Genomic DNA, 19,193 nt, shown 5'->3' with positions numbered 1-19,193 from the left:
TTCCCGTGCCGCTGACGACAACAGAAGCGGACAAAGAAACAAGACGCAGCAAATAGACACCAAGAACAGACAACCAGGGGAGGGGGGGAAATTAAATAAATAAATAAATCTTTAAAAAAAAAAAAAAAAAAAAAAGAAAGAAAGAGCAGCCTGCCCAGGAATGGCGCCGCCCACACTTCCCGTGCCGCTGACGACAACAGAAGCGGACAAAGAAACAAGACGCAACAAATAGACACCAAGAACAGACAACCAGGGGAGGGGGGGAAATTAAATAAATAAAAATAAATCTTTAAAAAAATAAAACAATAATCTGGGAAAGCTAATGTTATTAAAGTATTGACATAAGATAAAAGACGATATTAAAAAATACAAAACACTTCCCTCAACATACCTTATCAATGGCTTTTCCCACCCGAGAAACACTGCTGTGGATGTCTTTGTGGTCCGAGGCCAACTTTTGAACAGTGTCCTTTATTCTCTTACAGCACTGTGTCAAAACAAGTGAAAGTGTCCCTGATAATTCAGCATCTTGGCCTAAAAAAAAAAGAAAGAAAGATCAGTTACTCATTAAAGCAAACCCAAAGATGGCAAGTTTCAAATAGGCCCTCTGGAACATGGAAGATGGAAGTAAAGAAAAAAAAGTCAGGGGAAGTGGATGTGGCTCAAATGATAGGGCCTCCGCCTACCACATGGAAGGACCTGGGTTTGATCCCTGGGGCCTCCTGGCGAAAAAGAGGAGGAGAAAGTGTGCCTGCGCGGTGAGCCAGTGCCTGTGCGGTGAGCCGAGTGCCCACACAAGGGAGTCACGCAGCAAGATGATGGTGCAACGAAAAAGAGATGAAGGGGAGGGTCAAGGTGAAGCGCAGCAGAGACCAGAAACTGAGGTGGAGCAGGGGACAGGGAACCTCTCTCCACATCAGGTCCCCAGGATTGAATCCCCGTGAATCCTAGAGGAGAAAAAAATGGGTGAGAAGACAAAAAAGAGAAATAAGATACAGAAGATCACAGAGCAAAATGGACACAGACAGCAGGGTTGGGGGGGAGGGGAAGGAGGAAAATAAATCTTTTTTTAAAAAGTATCTGCTTTGAATCAGATGGTTTCATTCATAGATGATAATTTTCAAGTGAACCTTATGAAAGGTATCTAAATTTTTTTAATTTTTTAGAAATAAGAAAATTTTACTATGAAGTAAACCTCTTCCGTAATGACTAAAATCAGCACAGACTCTGAATAATACTGCCAAGGCATTTTTCAGAAAATATGCCTAAAGTGAATAAACTCATTTATTCAGTTGAAATAAACTGCTCAAGCCATTCTCAAAACATTTTGGTTGTTGTATTTCCTAAAGAGACATGACTGCATCTATACTCAAGAAAGAAGAAAAGACTTCTTTGGATGCCACCATGTGCAGAAAAGAGTTAACCTAGCAGGTCTAACATTTTTATCCTTAGGAAGACCTACTTGCAAGGTAGGACCTTGGCTGAAGTCTAGAAACCTGAACTTCAGGAGGATTCCCACCACCCAGCTGAGAAGAGCGCCTAGATTGTTAGTGTGAATGATGTGGTTTATGCTAAACATGCACTTTCCTTCCATGAGTCTGAAATTTTGGTCCGTGCTAGGCTGTGGTACCTACTTGATCAGCCCCCAACAAAAATCCTGGGCACTGTGTCTCTCTAATAAGTTTCCCTGAAGGACAACAATTCATACTTGTCTCACAATTCACAGCTGGAAGAAGTCAGGGCATCTTGTGTGACTCCATGGGGGAGAGGACTCTTGGAAGCCAAGCCTGGTTTCCTCTAAGACTTTGCCCCATGCCCCTTTTCCCTTTGCTGATTTTGTTCCATATCCTTTCTCTGTAATCTCCACATCCTTTCTCTGTAATCTCTACGATGAACACAACTATGTTCTGAGTCCTGAAACTAGGGGTGGTATCCTAGGGACTCCAGACACACACGATAAATAATTCGAAGTCACTACAGTTCATATCAACCACTTTTCCTGTGCTACCTCTCTCCACACTTCATTCCCCCACCAGGAAAAAGAAGGGTGGAGAGAGAGAACAAATTAAGTTCTCATGTTTGTCAACTATCTAATATCTTCTACCAGTAAGCAACAGGCCTAGTTTCTGAAATCCTATGCAATATTAGATAGTAGTGGTTCTTCAATTTCAATTTACATCAGAATCACCTGTGGCCTACTAAAAACAAAGTTGCCAGGCCCCATCTTCAGAGTCTCTGATTTAATAGGCTGGGATGGGGCCGAAACATGTGAAGAAGCTCCCAGGTGATGCTCACTCCGCAGGTCTGGGAACCACTCCTTAGAACTACTGTATTTAGGAATAACTGGGCAATAAGCATAATAAATACAAGCACAATGCCAGAAAGAGCCCAAGAGCAGAGTTCAGTAGCCCTATAACATTTATTCACTCAACAAACACTTGTTGAGCACTCACTATACAACAGCTACAGCAGTGAAACAAAACAACCAAAATTCCCTGCCCTAGAAGTTAGCTTCTGGTGAGGAAGGTAAAGAATCCACAAAATTAGTAAATTATATAGAATGACAATGATGACACATGGTGAGGGGTGGGGGGATGCAGGGTGAAAAGGAGATCCACCACAAGGTTTGGGGTAGAAAAGGGACATGAACTGATGTTGTTTTGATAGGATCACAGACTGATGACAACAGCGCAAGCACAGAGCAGGGAGGCAAGTCACGAGGCTGGGGCAGCAATCCAGATGAGCGAGGACACTGACCAGACCCAGGATGGTGGCTGTGGAGCAGGCAGGAAGTGGCTGGATTCTGGATATATTCTGAAGGATTTCCTGACTGGACATGGGGGAAGCAAAATGAGCCACAGATGACTCCAAGGTTTTTCACCTGAGTCAAGAGAAAGATGGGCGTTCTCTTCAATTAAGACGAAAAAGACAAAAGGCTCAGTAGGCATGAGGGGTAAGGAAGGGCAGAGCTCAGTTAGGAGCTTGTTAAAGTTGAGACAATGACAGGCACCCCAGCCGATGCATGGAGAAAGATCAGGGCCATGGAAATAAATTTGTTCATATTTAGCATATAGATGATTCTTAAAGCCATGAGGCTAAATGAAATCACCAAGAGAGTCAGTGCAGACAAGAGAGGTGGTACAAACCGAGTTCTGGTGACTCCACGTTTAAGAGGTTGAGACAGTGGACGTAGAATAGAGACTGACAAAGACTACTGAAGCACGAAACACAATGTACGAGGAAAATCAAGAGAGTGTGGCAATGGGAAAGCCAAGTGAAGAAAATGTGGCAGCGTGGGAGTAATCAACTAGGCTAAATGTGCTGCTAGATCAAGCAGGATGTGGACTGAGAATGACAACTGGATTTATCATGTGGAAGTTTCCAGAGACCACAACAAGAATAATTTCTACAGAATTTCAAGAAAAGAAATCCTAGAAGGTTGCGGGGACTGTGTGTCTGGTTCAGTGTCAACCACTGAAAGAAGCAGAAAGATAAGTAAACAGAAGGTAACAAATCCAATCTCGGGTGGCCAAAATACAAACTGTCCTTTATCTTTAAATGTAATTGCAGAACATATACATCAGATGCTTCCAACTTCTAATAAAATAATTTAAGCTATAGGAAAACTACATTTTAGGAAAATTTCAAAATCTGTCTAGGTGTTCCATACATATTTTTGGGCCAAAAGAATCTGTTTCAAAGCTCTGTTATTGTTATTCCTGGTCTTTTTACACCCAAATGTTACCTAATGTCAATGTCCTCATCTCCTCCATGAACATGTCTGCCTCACTCCCTCTTCTGAATTCCTAAGGAATTCATAACCACTCCTCTGGTATGGAATCATATGTTCATTTCGCCATTTAACAACTTCAGTCATATATGCCATCATCAATCTCAATTAGACATAAGCCCCAAAGGGAAAACAGGGTCTTACTGTAAACTGTATGCCCTTCAGCCTTATCATATGCCATGCACATCTGCAGGCACTATTGATAAAAATATGAGGCTGACATTAAATAAAGCCAGAGAAGAACATTTAAAAAGAAAGTCAGAAGGGGAAAAGAGGAGTTGATGCAAAACGGGTGCAGGGTTTCTGTCTGTGGTGATGGGAAAGTTCTGGTAATGGATGGTGGTGAGGGTAGCACAAGACTGTGAATGTGATTAATCCTACTGAATTATATGCTTGGGAGTGGCTGAGATGGGAAATATGTTATACAGTTTCTGCAACTAAAAAAAAGAGAGAGAGAGACTAAAGGGCAATGATAACTAAATGCAATACATAATCCTGGACTGGACTGGATGGAGGGGAAAATGCCCAAAAGGACATCACTGGGTCATATGAAAAAATTAGAATATACTGTAAAAGCAGCATTATCAATGTTAAATTTCTTGAACTTGGATAAAGCATTCTCAAATGTTTAGAAAGAAGACAGATAGATGATGGATAGGTAGGCAGAATAATATGACAAAAGTGGCAAAAAGTTAAAAATTAGTGGATCTGGAGTTGTCTGCGTGGGTTTTGTATTATTTCTGCAACTGTCCTGTAAGTTTAAATTATTCAATAAAAAGGTGCTGTTTTTTAATTAAAAAAAAAAAAAGGAAATGCAAAGTGAAACTAAAGTTTACAGTTCTGCCATCTGTGACAGGATAACACTCCCTGTTGATGAGACTGTTCTGCAAACACAGAACATTATAAAATGTCTAAAGTGGACCTTTCAGCTATGTCTATTAAATTGTAGTCAACATTATAGCTTCCAGCTCTTACATATGTCTTCATTCCATGTGGAGTAAACCAAGCCAAGAAACTGAAAGCCTCATACATTGCATCACACACTGCTGGTGGGAATGTAAAATGGTGGAACTGCTATGGAAAGTGTGACAGTTTTAATTTTTTGAAAGTTCCTCAAAATGTTAAACACAGAGTAACCTTAATTATCAGCAATTCCATTCCTAGGTATATATGCAAAAGAACAGAAAACGTACATCCACACAAAAACTTACATATGAATATTTATAACAGCATTATTCACAATAGCCAAAAAAACAAAGAAAAAACAATCTAAATGTCCAACTGATGAATGGATAAACAAAACATGGCCCACACATACAATGGAACATAATTCAGTCATAAAAAGGCATGAAGTAGTATTCCATGTCCTAACATAGAGAGATGAACCTTGAAAACAATGTGCTATGTGGAATAAGCCAAACACAAAGGCCACATATTGTATAATTTTAGTTCTATGAAATGTTCAGGACAGGTAAATCTATAGACAGAAAGTATATTAATGGTTTCAGGGGGTAAGAGAGGGAAATGGGGAGTTAGGATAGGGCATTATGAAAATTTTCTGAAATTAGATAATGGTGATAGCTGTTCAACTCCGTGAATATACTGAAACCACTGAATTGTACACTTTAAAGAAGTGGATTTTATGGTATACGAATTATACCTCAAAAAAAAAAATAAAAGAAAGCCATAACTCTTACCCATCCAGACACATTTGTTTCTACAAGCAGGAGACAACAAAGTAGACAGAAGGTTAAAGAACAAAAGAGTAGAAGCCAAGCTACAGGAGAGAGACCATTTGGAATTTTCCAACTGAAATGCCAGGCCCCAATCTGGCTATTCATTGATGTTTTCATATCTTAGTAACTTAGCTATCTGGAGTTTGATGCTGTTACCTCCTTTTCTTCCTTTACCATTTACAAGTTCTTCTACTTTTTGGTTTTAGTTTTGTAAGTAATAGATACTAGTAGTACATGGTCAATTAATTAACACTCAGAGCTCTCTGTATATGCCAAGGAAAAATAATGTTTACAGAGTATTCAGAGCTCAAAAAAAGGTATAACGGAATAATATGAAAGAGAATCCTGGGAAAACCCTGTTCAGAAAGAAAGATTACAATAATGCATTTTCAAATGGATTCAGTGGAAAGCAGCCAAAGGTAAAAACAGGTTTGAAAACCACTGTAATGACCAGACTGACTGAGATTCGACCAAACTAACTTCTAAAAGGGAAAGCTCTAATGTACTTTTGATCCGTCTTTATGAAAGCACAACCTGCTTCAAGGAGAATATTTCTATGAAAGAAATCCAAACTGGACTCAGTTCCTAGAAGCAGAGCTTCTAGGTAAAAAACAGGATCCATAAGGTGAAGGCTTATGCCAGTCCCTGGCTGGCCACTGTGGTGGTTACTTTACACGGACAAGTTTGAAGCTGAATGTGTCTTTCCACTTCAATGCAAAAAACTTCCCAGGACCTCGGCTCCATATGCACGTATGAAGGAGACAGTGCTGTCACCAGGACTTTTCAGGGTCACTTTTATTATGAATTGAATCAATAAGAGAATTTGAATGTCATAATTGAGATTTTAAATCCAAGCAAAGAACCAACACACAGCTGGTCTAAGTTAAAGACAGTTTTCTTTCAATACAAATAGAATAGTACGTTTTATTTTAAAAACAGAGTTTAAGCATAACACACCCAGGAATTAGAACAGCCATGGTCTCTTCCAAAATCAGACAATCACCAAACTAAATTAAACATATTTGAGAAGGTGCTTCATGGACACCAGTTTACCTTTCTCCATTCTTTCATCAATGAATAAAGCTTCTGCTCTAAAAGAGCAAAACAAAAAAAAAAACAAAACAAAAAATGTTTGAGTTAACTCCCGAACAGTTTGGTGGAGCCTAGCTCAGACGTTAAGCTTTGCCCTTGGACTTCACTCCCTAGCCACTAGTTTCAGAGAGATGATATATTAGAAAAACATTTGTTCCCATACCATCCTGTAATTCCCTATCAGGGCTCCACGTTTCATTGGAAATTCTTACTTGTCTATCGCCCCCGTGAAATTACACAAAGATAGGAAACATGGTTATCTATTTCCCAGGGCTTAGAACGGTGCCTGGCACATACTATTTACTCAATAACTACTTAGTGACTCAATAAATACAAAAATAGTTATTTATATATTATATACTCTCAATTTCGAGCCCAGCATTGGAGACTGGGCCAGGCGCTACCAACATTTCTCTGACCCACTGCCCTCTGACACTGCTAGCAGTTTCCTGGTTGGCTGCTCGCTGATTCCCTCCCTCTCTTCCCAAACGTGAAGGGTCTACTAAGCAATAGCATAAATTTCCCAGATACATCAGTCAACACACACACCAATTTTAAAATAAAACACATTGACAAAACAGACTCTCCCTAGTTATAAGCTCCTTTTCTCCTCCAAAAACGACTACCCCTATCCTGCCCCCGAAAAACCCCTTAAACAAAAACCTAGATAAAGACTTGGAAGATCAAAGGTGTAATAAAACACATCCCAACTTTAAAATATAATGTGTTCCAATAAAAATGTCTCTTAAGACAGAATGTGGGAAGGTAGAAGGTACATATTAAAAGGCATGACTGGGGAACAGATGGTGCTCAAGCAGGTCAGAGCCTGCTTCCCACACCGGAAGTCCCAGGTTTGGTTCCCTCTGCCTCCTAAAAACAAAAACAAACAACAAACAAAACAAACGAAAACACCAACTCAAGGGAGCCAATGCAACTCAGTCGTTGAGTGCCGGCTTCCCACAGACGAAGTCTCGGGTTCAATCCCTGACCCCAGCACCTTAAAAAAAAAAAAAAAAAGGGGGGGGGGGTGACTGGTCCCCACAAGGCTAAATTACTAAATGCCAACTTATACCTTTTTTTTAAATTGTAGGCACACACATACAGTTTCCCATTTCAGCTACTCTTAAGCAGACATACCCATTCAGGGGGATTACTTTCATACTGTCACAGTACCCTCACCACCTTCCATTACTAAAACTTTCCCTCTCTCCAAACAGAAACTCTGTACCCATTATGCATTAATTCCCCATTCCCCCGTCAGCCTGTACTCTAATTTATGTCTAAGAACATACATATTCTCCAATATCTTCTTTCTAGTTACCATTGGGCTTATATTTAACATCCTAAATCCATAACTACCTCATTTGCTTTGACACCAACTTCATTTCAGTAACACACAAAAACTAAGTTCCTATACCATTCTGTCCCCCAACCTTTATGAAATTTTTGTCACAAACTACATGTTTATACATATAAGCTCAAAACTACTGATTCATCATTACATTTTATTCATTTGCCTTTCAGATCATTTAGGATGTTAAAAGTAGAGTTACAAACCAAAAATGTAAATAGTACTGGCATTTATATTTGCCCGTGTTGTTACCCTTACTGTGTAACAGATCTTCATTTCTTCATGTAGCGTCTATCTTACATCTATTGTCTTGTCCTTTCAACCTGAAGAACTCTTTTTAGCATCTCTTTGTAAGGCTAGTCTAGTGGTGACAAACTCCTTCAACTTTTGTTTACCTGTATTAATCACGCCCATTTTTGAGAGACAGTTTTGTCAGATATAGAATTGTTGATTGGCAATTTTTGTTTGCTCTCAGCACTTAAATATGTCATCCCACTACCTTCTTGCCTCTGTGGTTTTTGATGAGAAATTAGCATTTAATCTTACTGAGACTCCTTTGCTGCTTCTCTCTTGGACTTTTCAGAATTCAGTATCTTGGCATTCAATAGTTTGATTATAATGCTGCTGTGGATCTATTTGGATTTATCCTATTTGGTCTTCAATAACCATCTTGGATGTGTATATTCACGTCTTTTCCTTAAATATGGTTAGTTTTCAGCCACTATTTCTTTGGAAATTCTCTCTGTTCCTTTCTCTCTTCTGGGGCTTCCACAAAGCATATATTGGTATACCTTATGATGTCCCACAGTCCTCAGGCTCAGATTTAACTGTCTTACCTTCAAGTTCAGACTCTTTCTTCTACCAACTCCAATCTGCTGCTGAACCCCTCTAGGAAATTTTTTATTTCTGTTACTGTGATCTTCAGCCCTGTTGGGTTTCTTTTCCTAATGTCCACCATTCTATTGTTATTCTCTTTGTATTTATCTTGTTTTCTTAGTTCCTTTAGCTCTCTGAGCACATTTAGGACGATTCCTCCCCTCCCCCCCCCTTTTTTTCTTTTGGTATGTAACAAGTCTGGTCTTCCTCACTAATGGTTTCTAATGCTTTAGTCTTCTCCTTTGCCTGGGTCATCAATTTTTGTTTCTTTGTACATTTTGTAATCTTTTGTTGAAACCTGGACATTTTGATATTTTAATGTGTTACTGCTGGAATTCAGATGCTAAAGGATCTGTTCCTTAAGTCTGTATCCAGCAACTGCTATGACAGAGCTTTCCTTGAAAGCCAGGAGCTAAAGAAAAGAAAAAAGATAAAAAGAAAACACTTTTCCCAATCTTTGTAGACTGACCTTTGTTGACTGTGCAAAGCTCAGATTATCCATACAATAAAAATTTAGGGGATAGCTCCAGGTCAAAACCCAGGGGCTTCCCTGATTCTTTAGATATAGGAGTCTTTTCTTTGCCTGCAAGTGTGACCTTGGGAATTCACCCGTTTTCACAGATGCAGATGGCCCCTCCTCCTTAGGAAACAGTTTCCTCACAGCTCCAGGCACTGCACTATATGACCTACAGTCAACAATCCCCTGTCCCAGGCATCCATGACCTGAAAGCTCTCCCAGAACATTCTGTATCAGAGTTCCGCAAACTGCCTTCTACATTCAAAATGCAAATGCTAGGACTCATGCTTGTCGCGCATGTGCTGGTTCGTTCCATCAGGCTGCTATCAGAGAGACTGGGACAGACACACAAGCCCCCGTTATGTGCACAAGGGCTCCTCTGCTCCTTCCGGAACTGGTACCAGGGACCTGCACTGGGAGTGCAGGCCAGGCACCCATCGGGGTCAGGGGAAGGTCAGGCAGGGTACTACACTGTCCTACCATTTTAAGGTAGTCTTTTTCTTGATTTGGCACTTACCCTGTGATTGTAATCCTTCTAACTCTTTTCTGGAGCTTTGAGAAAGAAGTGTCTACCAGTTCTTTCTGCTTGTAGAAAGCTTCTGTAGGAGGAAGAGCCCTGAAGCTTTTCACTCTGCCATCCTGACCAGACAGGGCTTCCCTTCCTAATTATACCTTGACTTTTATAAACTACCTTCAACACAGTTTTAGCGTTTTGTATATATACTTTTGTTCTATACTTCTTCACTACTGATCACATGCTTAAGACTACCATGTGTCTAATTATATGACAAGATTCATATACCATTTTGGCCTACCAAATACAACCAATAAAAATATATCATTAAAACTGAAAACTGTTTCTCATCCTTACTCAGAATTTGCACTTTGAGTTTTCTGTTTGCCACTCATTTCTATGATATCAGGGAAGGAAGGGAAAAAAAAAAGAACTCAATTGCACAAATACACACTGCAGAAGGAAGACAGTGTGCTAACACTGAACAGCTGGAGGGTGGGCAGCAGCATCATGCTGTAGCTCGAGATGTCTGCTCATTAGCAGATAATCAGAAGTCTAATTTGGTCTATAAAAGACAGTTTTGAAGTGTCATTTACACCATGAAATACATCCTGCTTAGGAGCCTAAGACATGAGACAAGACCCCACTATTAGCAAAAGCACTCTATAAAAAGTGGTAAAGTGCAACACAAAGGGGTATTGCTATAACGATTATTACCTATTCAGATTTTCCAAGAGTCTGAAAATTTCAGCAAGACCTAGAGTATTCTGGTAGAAATAAACAGTAGGAGTCCCTGGAAATCACTAAAATCTGACTTAACATTTTCATGAAAATCCTGAAGGAAGGAACAATTTCAAATATTCAAGTTTATAAATATTACATACACTGCATTTGAACTTTTTGAGTTATTGAAAGTTGATTCCATTTTCATAAAATGGGCAGAGAGCTTAAACATAATGGAGAAAGCAAGGCACCCCCACACACATACATTTTGGAATCACTTTCAAACACTTCATCTGCTTTACAGATGAAAAAGCAGGACCCAAAATACAAACAAGCCAGTATTAATATATATCACAACTGAACAACGTGCTAAAACAGCATTTTCACCATCCTAACAACTAAAAGGCTAAGATACGAAACACTGGAAATTTCTCTGTTAGCCCCAGTTTGAGAGTATCAGAGACATGTTGGCAGGTTCTCCCTCATCAATGTTCTGTGTTGCCCAGAGTCAGAAACTACTTAAGAGGTAAAATTACCGGAGAAAAGTGATTTTACTATGCCAAGCATTAAAACAATTTCAAACAAGTTCTCAGAGGGAACATGAACCTGGTAGGTAACATGAACCAGACTAATTCTCTCATCTATAGATTAAGTGGTACTGACAATTTGTTACATTAATTATTCGAACACCATAGTTGGGCAAGACAAAAACTGAGAAAGGCTGAGGTAGCCAAGAAAACATTTCAGAGAACACTGTTTAACTGATGTAACTTTTAGTGTGCAACTGTAACAGATACCTATTATTTTTGTCTGGTGCATAAGTAGCCAAACTTTTCCTTCTAGCACTCTCTCTCGATTACCTAATGGACTATGGATCAAAAGGCCACATATCTCCTAGCATAAACTGAGCACAGCTCAGGGTAGCCAGGACAGCATGTCCCTGACCCCAGTTACTGATTCAGAAAGAGGCATATGACCCAAACCAGGGCAATAAGGATTCTCCCCAGGAATGTGGTTAGAAATGCTGAAAAAAAGGCCTGCTCCTCGCCTGGGGGATCACTGGCGGTAAGGATGTGAGCTCCACTGGCCATCTTTATCTCCACAAGGAGAAATCTCCTCTGAGATTAAAACCAGCCCTGGGAAGCACGGCTGAGAGGAGGAGAGCAAGACCCGTCCTGACGTCATCCTCTCTGCTCCTAGAGCCAGCCTGTCCTGACCCTCAGCGTATTTAGTTACGTGTCAACTAATTCCACTTTAATTAAACCTATTCTGTCACCTGCAACCTCAAGAATCCTGAGTAATAAATATACCAGTCTAAATGAATATACACCATACAACAAAGAATTATCTCCTAAATGAACCAGGAAATTAATGGCAAAGTTAATCTGCTTCTAAACCCAATACTGGTCTATTATTCACACCATCCAAAAAAGCCCATTTAACTTGATAACAAGTATATTCTCTCTCCTCTTTCAATCTTCAAACAACGGCTACTGTCATCCCCTCAAACTTTTATTTCTGACCTACTTATATGCTACCTTCCAGACTAGATGCTAAACACATATCAAGTTTTATTTAATTTTAAAACTTAGTTGTTATTTTCTATCTTGTTAGCATTCAGCAATAAGTTTGGTTAACAAATGGGACAGGACCAAGCTATGTAGCCTAATCCAAATACACCAAAGAATCGGCTAAATAAGTGAACAAACCACTTAGCCCATGCCCTGATCCTTTTACATTCATTCAATACAACACACTAAACACTGGTAGGCTCTGAAAAGCACAGAGCATTTAAATATCTATAAATATACTTTCAACACACACGTATAATATATACAACCCAAATTCTAGAAGGGAAGGCTACACACAACCATGACCCTGGACCCCTGGTTTCTGTCTACTGATACAATACCATACCACAGAAATGTGACCCATAATTTGTTTCTCCTTTCATGCTTAATTGCCTTTATACCTTTTCATCTGTCACCCTCAAACTTTTTTTTAAAAATGGCACTCTGTAACTAGTAACTTTATTTTCAAAAGCTTTTTTGAGTCACTGATTAAGTAAATAAAAGCAGCCATAATTTTAAGGAGTTTTACTGCTAGGAATCAAACTACATACACATACACACACACACACACACACACACGAAATTTTAGATGCTGAAATCTAATAACTGCTAACCCCCACAAATAGAAGCTGTCTTTACCAACTTGCAAATTGTGATACTAAGCCTCAGAGCAAATAGCCTATACACGGAATGCCTTAAAACAAAAATGGGTGTAACAAATTCATTATTTCCTTGAACCCTGCAAAAAATTTCTCCTGGAAACTAGCTCTTTGTGAGGTAGGCAGTCCCAGGGAACAAGAGTGGGAGGGACACTGTTCACTGGACATCCTGTTTACTGTTTGAATTTATACCGTGTGAATGCATAATCTATTCAAAATAAAGAAATTAAATTTAGAAGTTCCTCCAGTCACTTTTAGAAGCCACATTAGAACTCCCTTGTCTAAAAATAACCCCAAAGCAATACTGCACACCCTTTACTCTTACAAAGATTGTATATTCCCTAAGTACACTTTAGACATGTCATAAAACCTTTACAATTGTTTCAGCCTGACCTTCTTTCACCAAATATAAATCCAGAGTGTCAGCAATACATTTATACTTCCTTTCTATTGCCCCTTCCACCACAGAAATGCTAATGTGAAACAAAAACAAATATATTTGCCAATAGGAAGATAATTTTTTCAGGATATAAGAAACCACAAGTCAAATCACAGAAATGTATCCATACTATTTTTCTGTTAACTGTGTAGCCCAAAATGTGATTCCATTACAACTGGTGTGAATGACGGTTTTAGCTAGTATGTGAACTACTATATTAAGAGTTATGAGTTTTATTTTTATTGTATTTATTATAACACACCACATCTAGACTACACAAATATCATGGCTGGAATAAAGCTAAGTAAAACAGGGAGTACATCTGAGAAATAAAATCAGCCTGTGTGTGAGTGAAGTTAGAGAAGCACCACTGCATTAACCAAATAAAATCAAGGGATAAGCACACAAGGGATAAGCACCAAACAGCATCAACTGCTCTGAATCTCAAATTAGACCCAACTTCAAGCTTACCAGGAAACTATAATTAAAGGGCTGACAGAGCTAAATGACAAGAGAGCTGCCTCTCCCCTCAGAGTTGGGAATTTAAGAGAACCAAAGTTTCAATCAAAGGAATTAAAGATAAGAATTATAAGATTCTTGAGCTTCCAGCAAATTAGGTTAAAAATTTCATATTCCTTTCTTACCAAACCAACACTTGAGCACTGGCCTTCCATTTGCCTCTACAGCTGGGATTCTTAGCCAGGGGTCCATGGACCCCAAATTTCAGGGGGCCCATGATCTTTAACCGAAAAAAAATCAACTTATTATCTTTACTGTCTCTGACCTCTAACTGAAATCTAGCATTCCTTCAATTATGAATGTATGCAATAAACTACAGTAGCATTCATTTCATATCACATCACAGTTGTTGCTTTCTTAAAAATTAGTTACGCTCATCCATACTTCAAAATGACGGTAGGTGGAGTATCATAAAACTATAAAACGATCTGCCGCTACATTCTGAGAAGGGGTCAGTGGTTTTCACTTGACTGGCAAAGGGGCTCCCGGAACAAAAAGGGTTAAGAGTCCCTGCTCTACAGGCTGGGGGTCCCTCCCCCATCCTCCTAGCTACCACTCTAAGGTCTCCAAGGCAATATAAACTGCCATCAAGAAAAGCCTTCAGAAGAGTGGATGTGGCTCAAGCTGTCAGGCGCCTGCCTCCCACAATGGGAGGTCCCAGGTTCAGTTCCCAGTGCCTCCTAAAAGAAGATGAGAAGACACAGAGCACACAATGAACAGACACAGAGCACACAATGAACAGACACAGAAAGCAGACAATGAGAGCAATATGAAGGGGAAGGAGGAGAGAAATAAATAAATCTCTTTTAAAAAAAGAAAAGGCTTTAGAACCAATCTCTAGGAAGAGGGATGGATCAGGCCCCAGCACAACTGCTCTTTACTACATCTCGGTATTTCTGTTGTCTCTATGTTGCCCCTGAACAGCCAAAACTCCTCAACTGGCTACAGAGCTCAGTCAAAGCATACACATCCCCCTCAAATTCTTACAATCCAAAATTACTCCTCTTCTGTAGACTGACGGACTTGGCTAGGGGGTAGAATAAGAGTCAGAATACAAATTAATTCACCAGGGATCTGCATTAAAGAATCTGCATTTTAAGAGAGATGATTTTAAGAGAGGACTTTCATATGAAAGGGTTCCAGGCTATCAGAAATTTGGAGCAGCTAAGAGAGATTTTAGGCCTCCATGCAGGCCTATTTCCAGGCCAGCTGCCGGGCCAGCCCTTTCCAGGCAGTGTTCACAGTCTGGAAAAAGGCTGGTGAGAGTGGAAGAGGAGTGTCAATGAGTTCACGAGCTAAACTCCACGTATGCCTCATCAGTTTCCACCACAAACCATCCTTAACTGTACTTACTTAGCTTAGTTGATTGCCTGCAACTTTAAAAAGAAATTTCAACATAAGAAACTGTGATTCAGCCTCAGAAACTGAAGCGATTCCTTGGACCAGAGCTCCAGAGCACCTTCTGAAACAGGCAGTCTCTGCCATTATGCAATGATGTATCTGATAAGGACCTCGGGGTCCCTGAGAGGTCCCCACGAGTCTACTTCAATCAGAGCGCATTCTTCCAAGAGTATCACCACACACAAGCCTGGAGACCCAAAGCCACGGCAGAGCCCCCAGTGGAGCTCCTCTCAGTTTACAGAAGCCCACAGCATCACTTGTCCAAGAAAGGTTTACTCAGAAGCCCTCGACATTCTCCTTCCAACTGGAAAAGGGAGTATCAGAGTTTTCAAGAGAATGTCTTTAAGAAGGATATATTTAAGGTTCACCGTAATACTGTCACTGTACTGAAAGTCTGAAAGTACTACAAAAGGAAAGAAAAAAAAGTCAATGTGGTATCTAGCACACCACTGCAGAGAACTTTAATTTACATATTATCTGCTTTGGAAAAAACCATAACCCAGATAACACAACATGTTTGTCTTCACACAAGAACATCAAAAGAAAGAAGAAAGATTTTACTTTGGAATGCCCACCTGGCACTTCTGGTATTTTTTTGTTGTTGTTTGGTGTTTTACAACTGCCTTTAGTCACTTAATCCTATTATTAAAGAACTAAAGGAAATGTGGCATTGGTGTGGAAAAAGTGGCCATGGTGGCTGCTGGGTGTGGGGAATGGGAGGAGGAGATGAGATGTGGAGGCATTTTCGGGACTTGGAGTTGTCCTGGGTGGTGCTCCAGGGACAACTGCCAGACATTGTATGTCCTCCCATGCCCACTGGATGGAACGTGGGAGAGTGTGGGCTATGGTGTGGACCACAGGACATGGGGTGCAGCAATGCCCAGAGATGTACTCACGAGATGCAATGGATTTGGCATGATGATGGAGGAGAGTGTTACTGTGGGGGGAGTGGTAGGGTGGTGGTGGTGGGGGTGAATGGGGACCTCATATTTTTATAATGTAGTATTTTTTTAAAAAATGAACAAATTGAGTAGAATTTGAAGAAAGAAAGAAAAAAAGAACTAAAGGAAATCAGAGGGATACCAATGTAAGACTGGCAATTTGGTAGGCAAGAGGGTAAAAAATAAGAGCAAAAGGGAACAGACACCAAGTCAGAATGTTTTAACACCATGGCATACTGTATGGCTAATACCCAAGACCATAAATTCATAGAAAAGTTCCCTGATACCAGGGAGCCAAGAGTGCTTACAACTGAAAGCAGGAGGATTGCATCCAGCATCCACGTGGAATCTAAGCCTCCTCTTGATATAGATGTGGAGTGGACACAACCATTCCAAGGTCCACAGGATGGAGGAATACTGTGTGGATTAGAGCAGACTTACTGATATTCTACTCATGAACTACTGTGATTAGTAGTCAAAGAAAATGTGACATTGGTGTGGAGAAAGTGGCCATGGTGGCTGCTGGGTGTGGGGAACGGGAGGAAGAGATGTGATGTGGGGACATTTTCAGGACTTGGAGTTGTCCTGGGTGTTGCTGCAGGGACAGTTACCAGACATTGTATGTCCTCCCATGGCCCACTGGGTGGAACATGGGAGAGTGTGGGCTCTGGTGTGGACCACTGACCATGAGGTGCAGCGGTGCTCAGGGATGTATTCACCAAATGCAATGCATGTCTCATGATGATGGAGGAGGTTGTTATGTGAGGAGGAGTGGGGTGAGGGGGGTGGGGTATATGAGGACCTCATATTTTTTGAATGTATTAAAAAAATAAAGACCAGAAAAAAAAAAAAAAAAAAAGAAAGAAAAGTTCCCTGATACCAAGCAAAGAGATCTAAGATAGAACCTGCTTTGGTAATCCTCACAATTATTTCATCCATCGGGGATTCCCCCTAAACTCCCTACAATAAAGCTCCCAATCACAACCCTCCCTTCAGTAAATATCCCCTCTGTCTTATGAAAGAAAAGGTACTTTACTTTCCATCCTCTCCTCCTAAAGTTCTACCTATCCAACATATTTTAATCTCTAAATCTGAACCTAAAATGGATGTTTCTTCCCTCTCTCCAAGTCTAAGCCCTTTATTCATTCTCTTCCCCCACCAGTTCCTTCCCTTGATCCTTTAACAAGATTTGGTCTCTGCCTTCATATTTGATAGGATGGGGGTGGGACTGAACGCCTCCCTCCCAAAGGCTGAGTTTGAGCAGTCTTGGGTCTCATTACACTCAAGTGCACCTCATATTTTTCTTAACTCCCACTGACTGGACTTGTCTTAACTCTTTGAAACTGCAAGCGGAGTCAGACTCCGAACAGCCAAAGAATTGCTGACCAACCTTTCTTTTTCTAAGTCCATGCCTGTCCTTTTCAGTTGCTGCTGGCTCCTCCTTGGCCCTACACAGTCCAAGGGGAGTTCAAGGTCGTGGGTCAACCCTACAGTCTTTTCTCCCTACACCCTGAGTGATCTCCACTTTCCTCTGCTGCAATGGCAACAATCTTCGACCTGACTTCTCTCCCAGACTCCATCTATCCATCTCTAGCCACTAGGAAACATTACACCCTTGACTCTTCTCTTCATTAAGCCATCTGGCTGGGTCTCACGTGCCCAAAACCAAACTCAGCAGGAGCCTTCCTAGAATTCCCACCCACTCCGCCTCCACTTCCCCATTTCTACCAATTACATCATTGCCCGCCAAGTCAATCAAATCGCCCTTCCCTGGCAGATTCGGAGGTCTGCTGGTTTTTCCAAACGAATACTCAACTCCCTTCCCTTCTAATCCCACTCCCACTTTGGCTGCAAGTTTGCTTCCTCCCCTGGGGTTGAAGAGTATATCCAGAACAAGATACTGTCCTTAACTCCCCTACCACGGACTAGCACTACCGTCAACTGAAACGCAGTCCTGGAGAAAGGGGGGGGGGGGGGGGGTAAAGTGTAGAAGATGAAGGGGCAGTGAGAGAGCGAGAAGCTGCCCTCCTCTTCAACTGCCACCAATACAAGCCTTTCTCCCCAGCCACCAGGGCTTTACCTAAGTTTGCCTTCAGCCCACACGTTGAGAAGCGGCCCCAACCTCTTCCATAAACCCCCTGAGTATAAAAAGGCCTTCACGTCTTGAGCATAGTTGTGACTAGTTCACCGTTTAGGAACACCAGACCTTCAACTGGATATATACATCCAAACCAAGACCTTTCCCAACCAGCTCCCACAAATTAACTCTGCCACAGAAATCCGTCCCCAGGGCCCGGGGCAAAGATGAAAACAACAGTGTGGGTAGAACACCTTCCATGCATAGATGCAGAAACTCGGCCCCAGGAGGCGAGGCACTAGCTTGGGCCGCCCGCCCCCGCCGGGTCTCCCTGCAGGCGGCTCCCGGGGGAGAGCAGCGGCCCGGGCCGGGCCGGGGCTCCGCGGGCAGCGCCTCCCGAGGCGGCAGGGCGGCTGCTCGGAGGCCCCGCGGGGCCCGCGCGCCGCTCGCCGACCCGAGGACGCGCGGGCCGAGGCCACCCGCTGGGGCCCCGCGCGCCGCCCGCGCACGCGGAGCCCGCCCCCCGGCGGGGTCCCGAGGCCGGGCAAAGTTGGGTGGGCGAGGGCGGGCGGGAGTCGGCGCGGGCCGGGCCGCCTACCGTGGCTCTGGAGGATCTCGCGCCGGAGGCCGCCGGTGTAGTCGATGAGCTCCTCCAGGCCGCGCTCGCACAGCTGCCCGTAGCCCGAGAACTTGTGCAGCACCTTCTCCAGCTCGCGCTCCACCGTCACGCACTGGTCCATGCCGGCGGCGGCGCTCGGCGCCCCGGGCCCGGCGGAGGCCGCGTCCCGCTCCTCGGCCCCGCGCGCGCGGCCGAGGCGGCTGAGGCGGGGGCGGCGGGCGCGCTAGCCGCGGCGCCGGGGGAGCCCCGAGCGGCCCGCGCCCGCCCGCGCCATGGCGCCCGGCCCCCGCGTCCCGGCCCCGCTCGCCGCGCTCGGCTGCGTCCCCGCCGCGCCGCCGATTGTTTTTGTTTTCCCTGGAGCGCCCGAC

General features: G+C 42.3%; 1 protein-coding gene across 2 annotated transcripts in view; it reads right to left on the bottom strand.

The window, feature by feature from the left end:
• The window catches only part of RMND5A (required for meiotic nuclear division 5 homolog A), a 60,602-nt gene extending 41,566 nt beyond the window's left edge, over positions 1-19,036 (bottom strand). The window contains exons 1-2 of one of the 2 annotated variants that reach the window (XM_058279052.1): positions 18,805-19,036; positions 392-534 (exon numbers count right to left, since the gene is read on the bottom strand). In XM_058279052.1, the coding sequence (XP_058135035.1) occupies positions 392-534; positions 18,805-18,946 (285 nt within the window). In that variant the 5' untranslated portion in view covers positions 18,947-19,036. The remainder of the gene's footprint in view (positions 1-391; positions 535-18,804) is intronic. The other variant, XM_071208952.1, reaches the window with a different exon arrangement.
• Positions 19,037-19,193: the final 157 nt, after the last annotated feature.

Source organism: Dasypus novemcinctus, chromosome 17, assembly GCF_030445035.2.
Source record: "Dasypus novemcinctus isolate mDasNov1 chromosome 17, mDasNov1.1.hap2, whole genome shotgun sequence".
Classification (NCBI taxonomy): domain Eukaryota; kingdom Metazoa; phylum Chordata; class Mammalia; order Cingulata; family Dasypodidae; genus Dasypus; species Dasypus novemcinctus.
The sequence above is the reverse complement of the archived record's forward strand: the minus strand, read 5'-3'. Positions and strand labels throughout refer to the sequence as shown.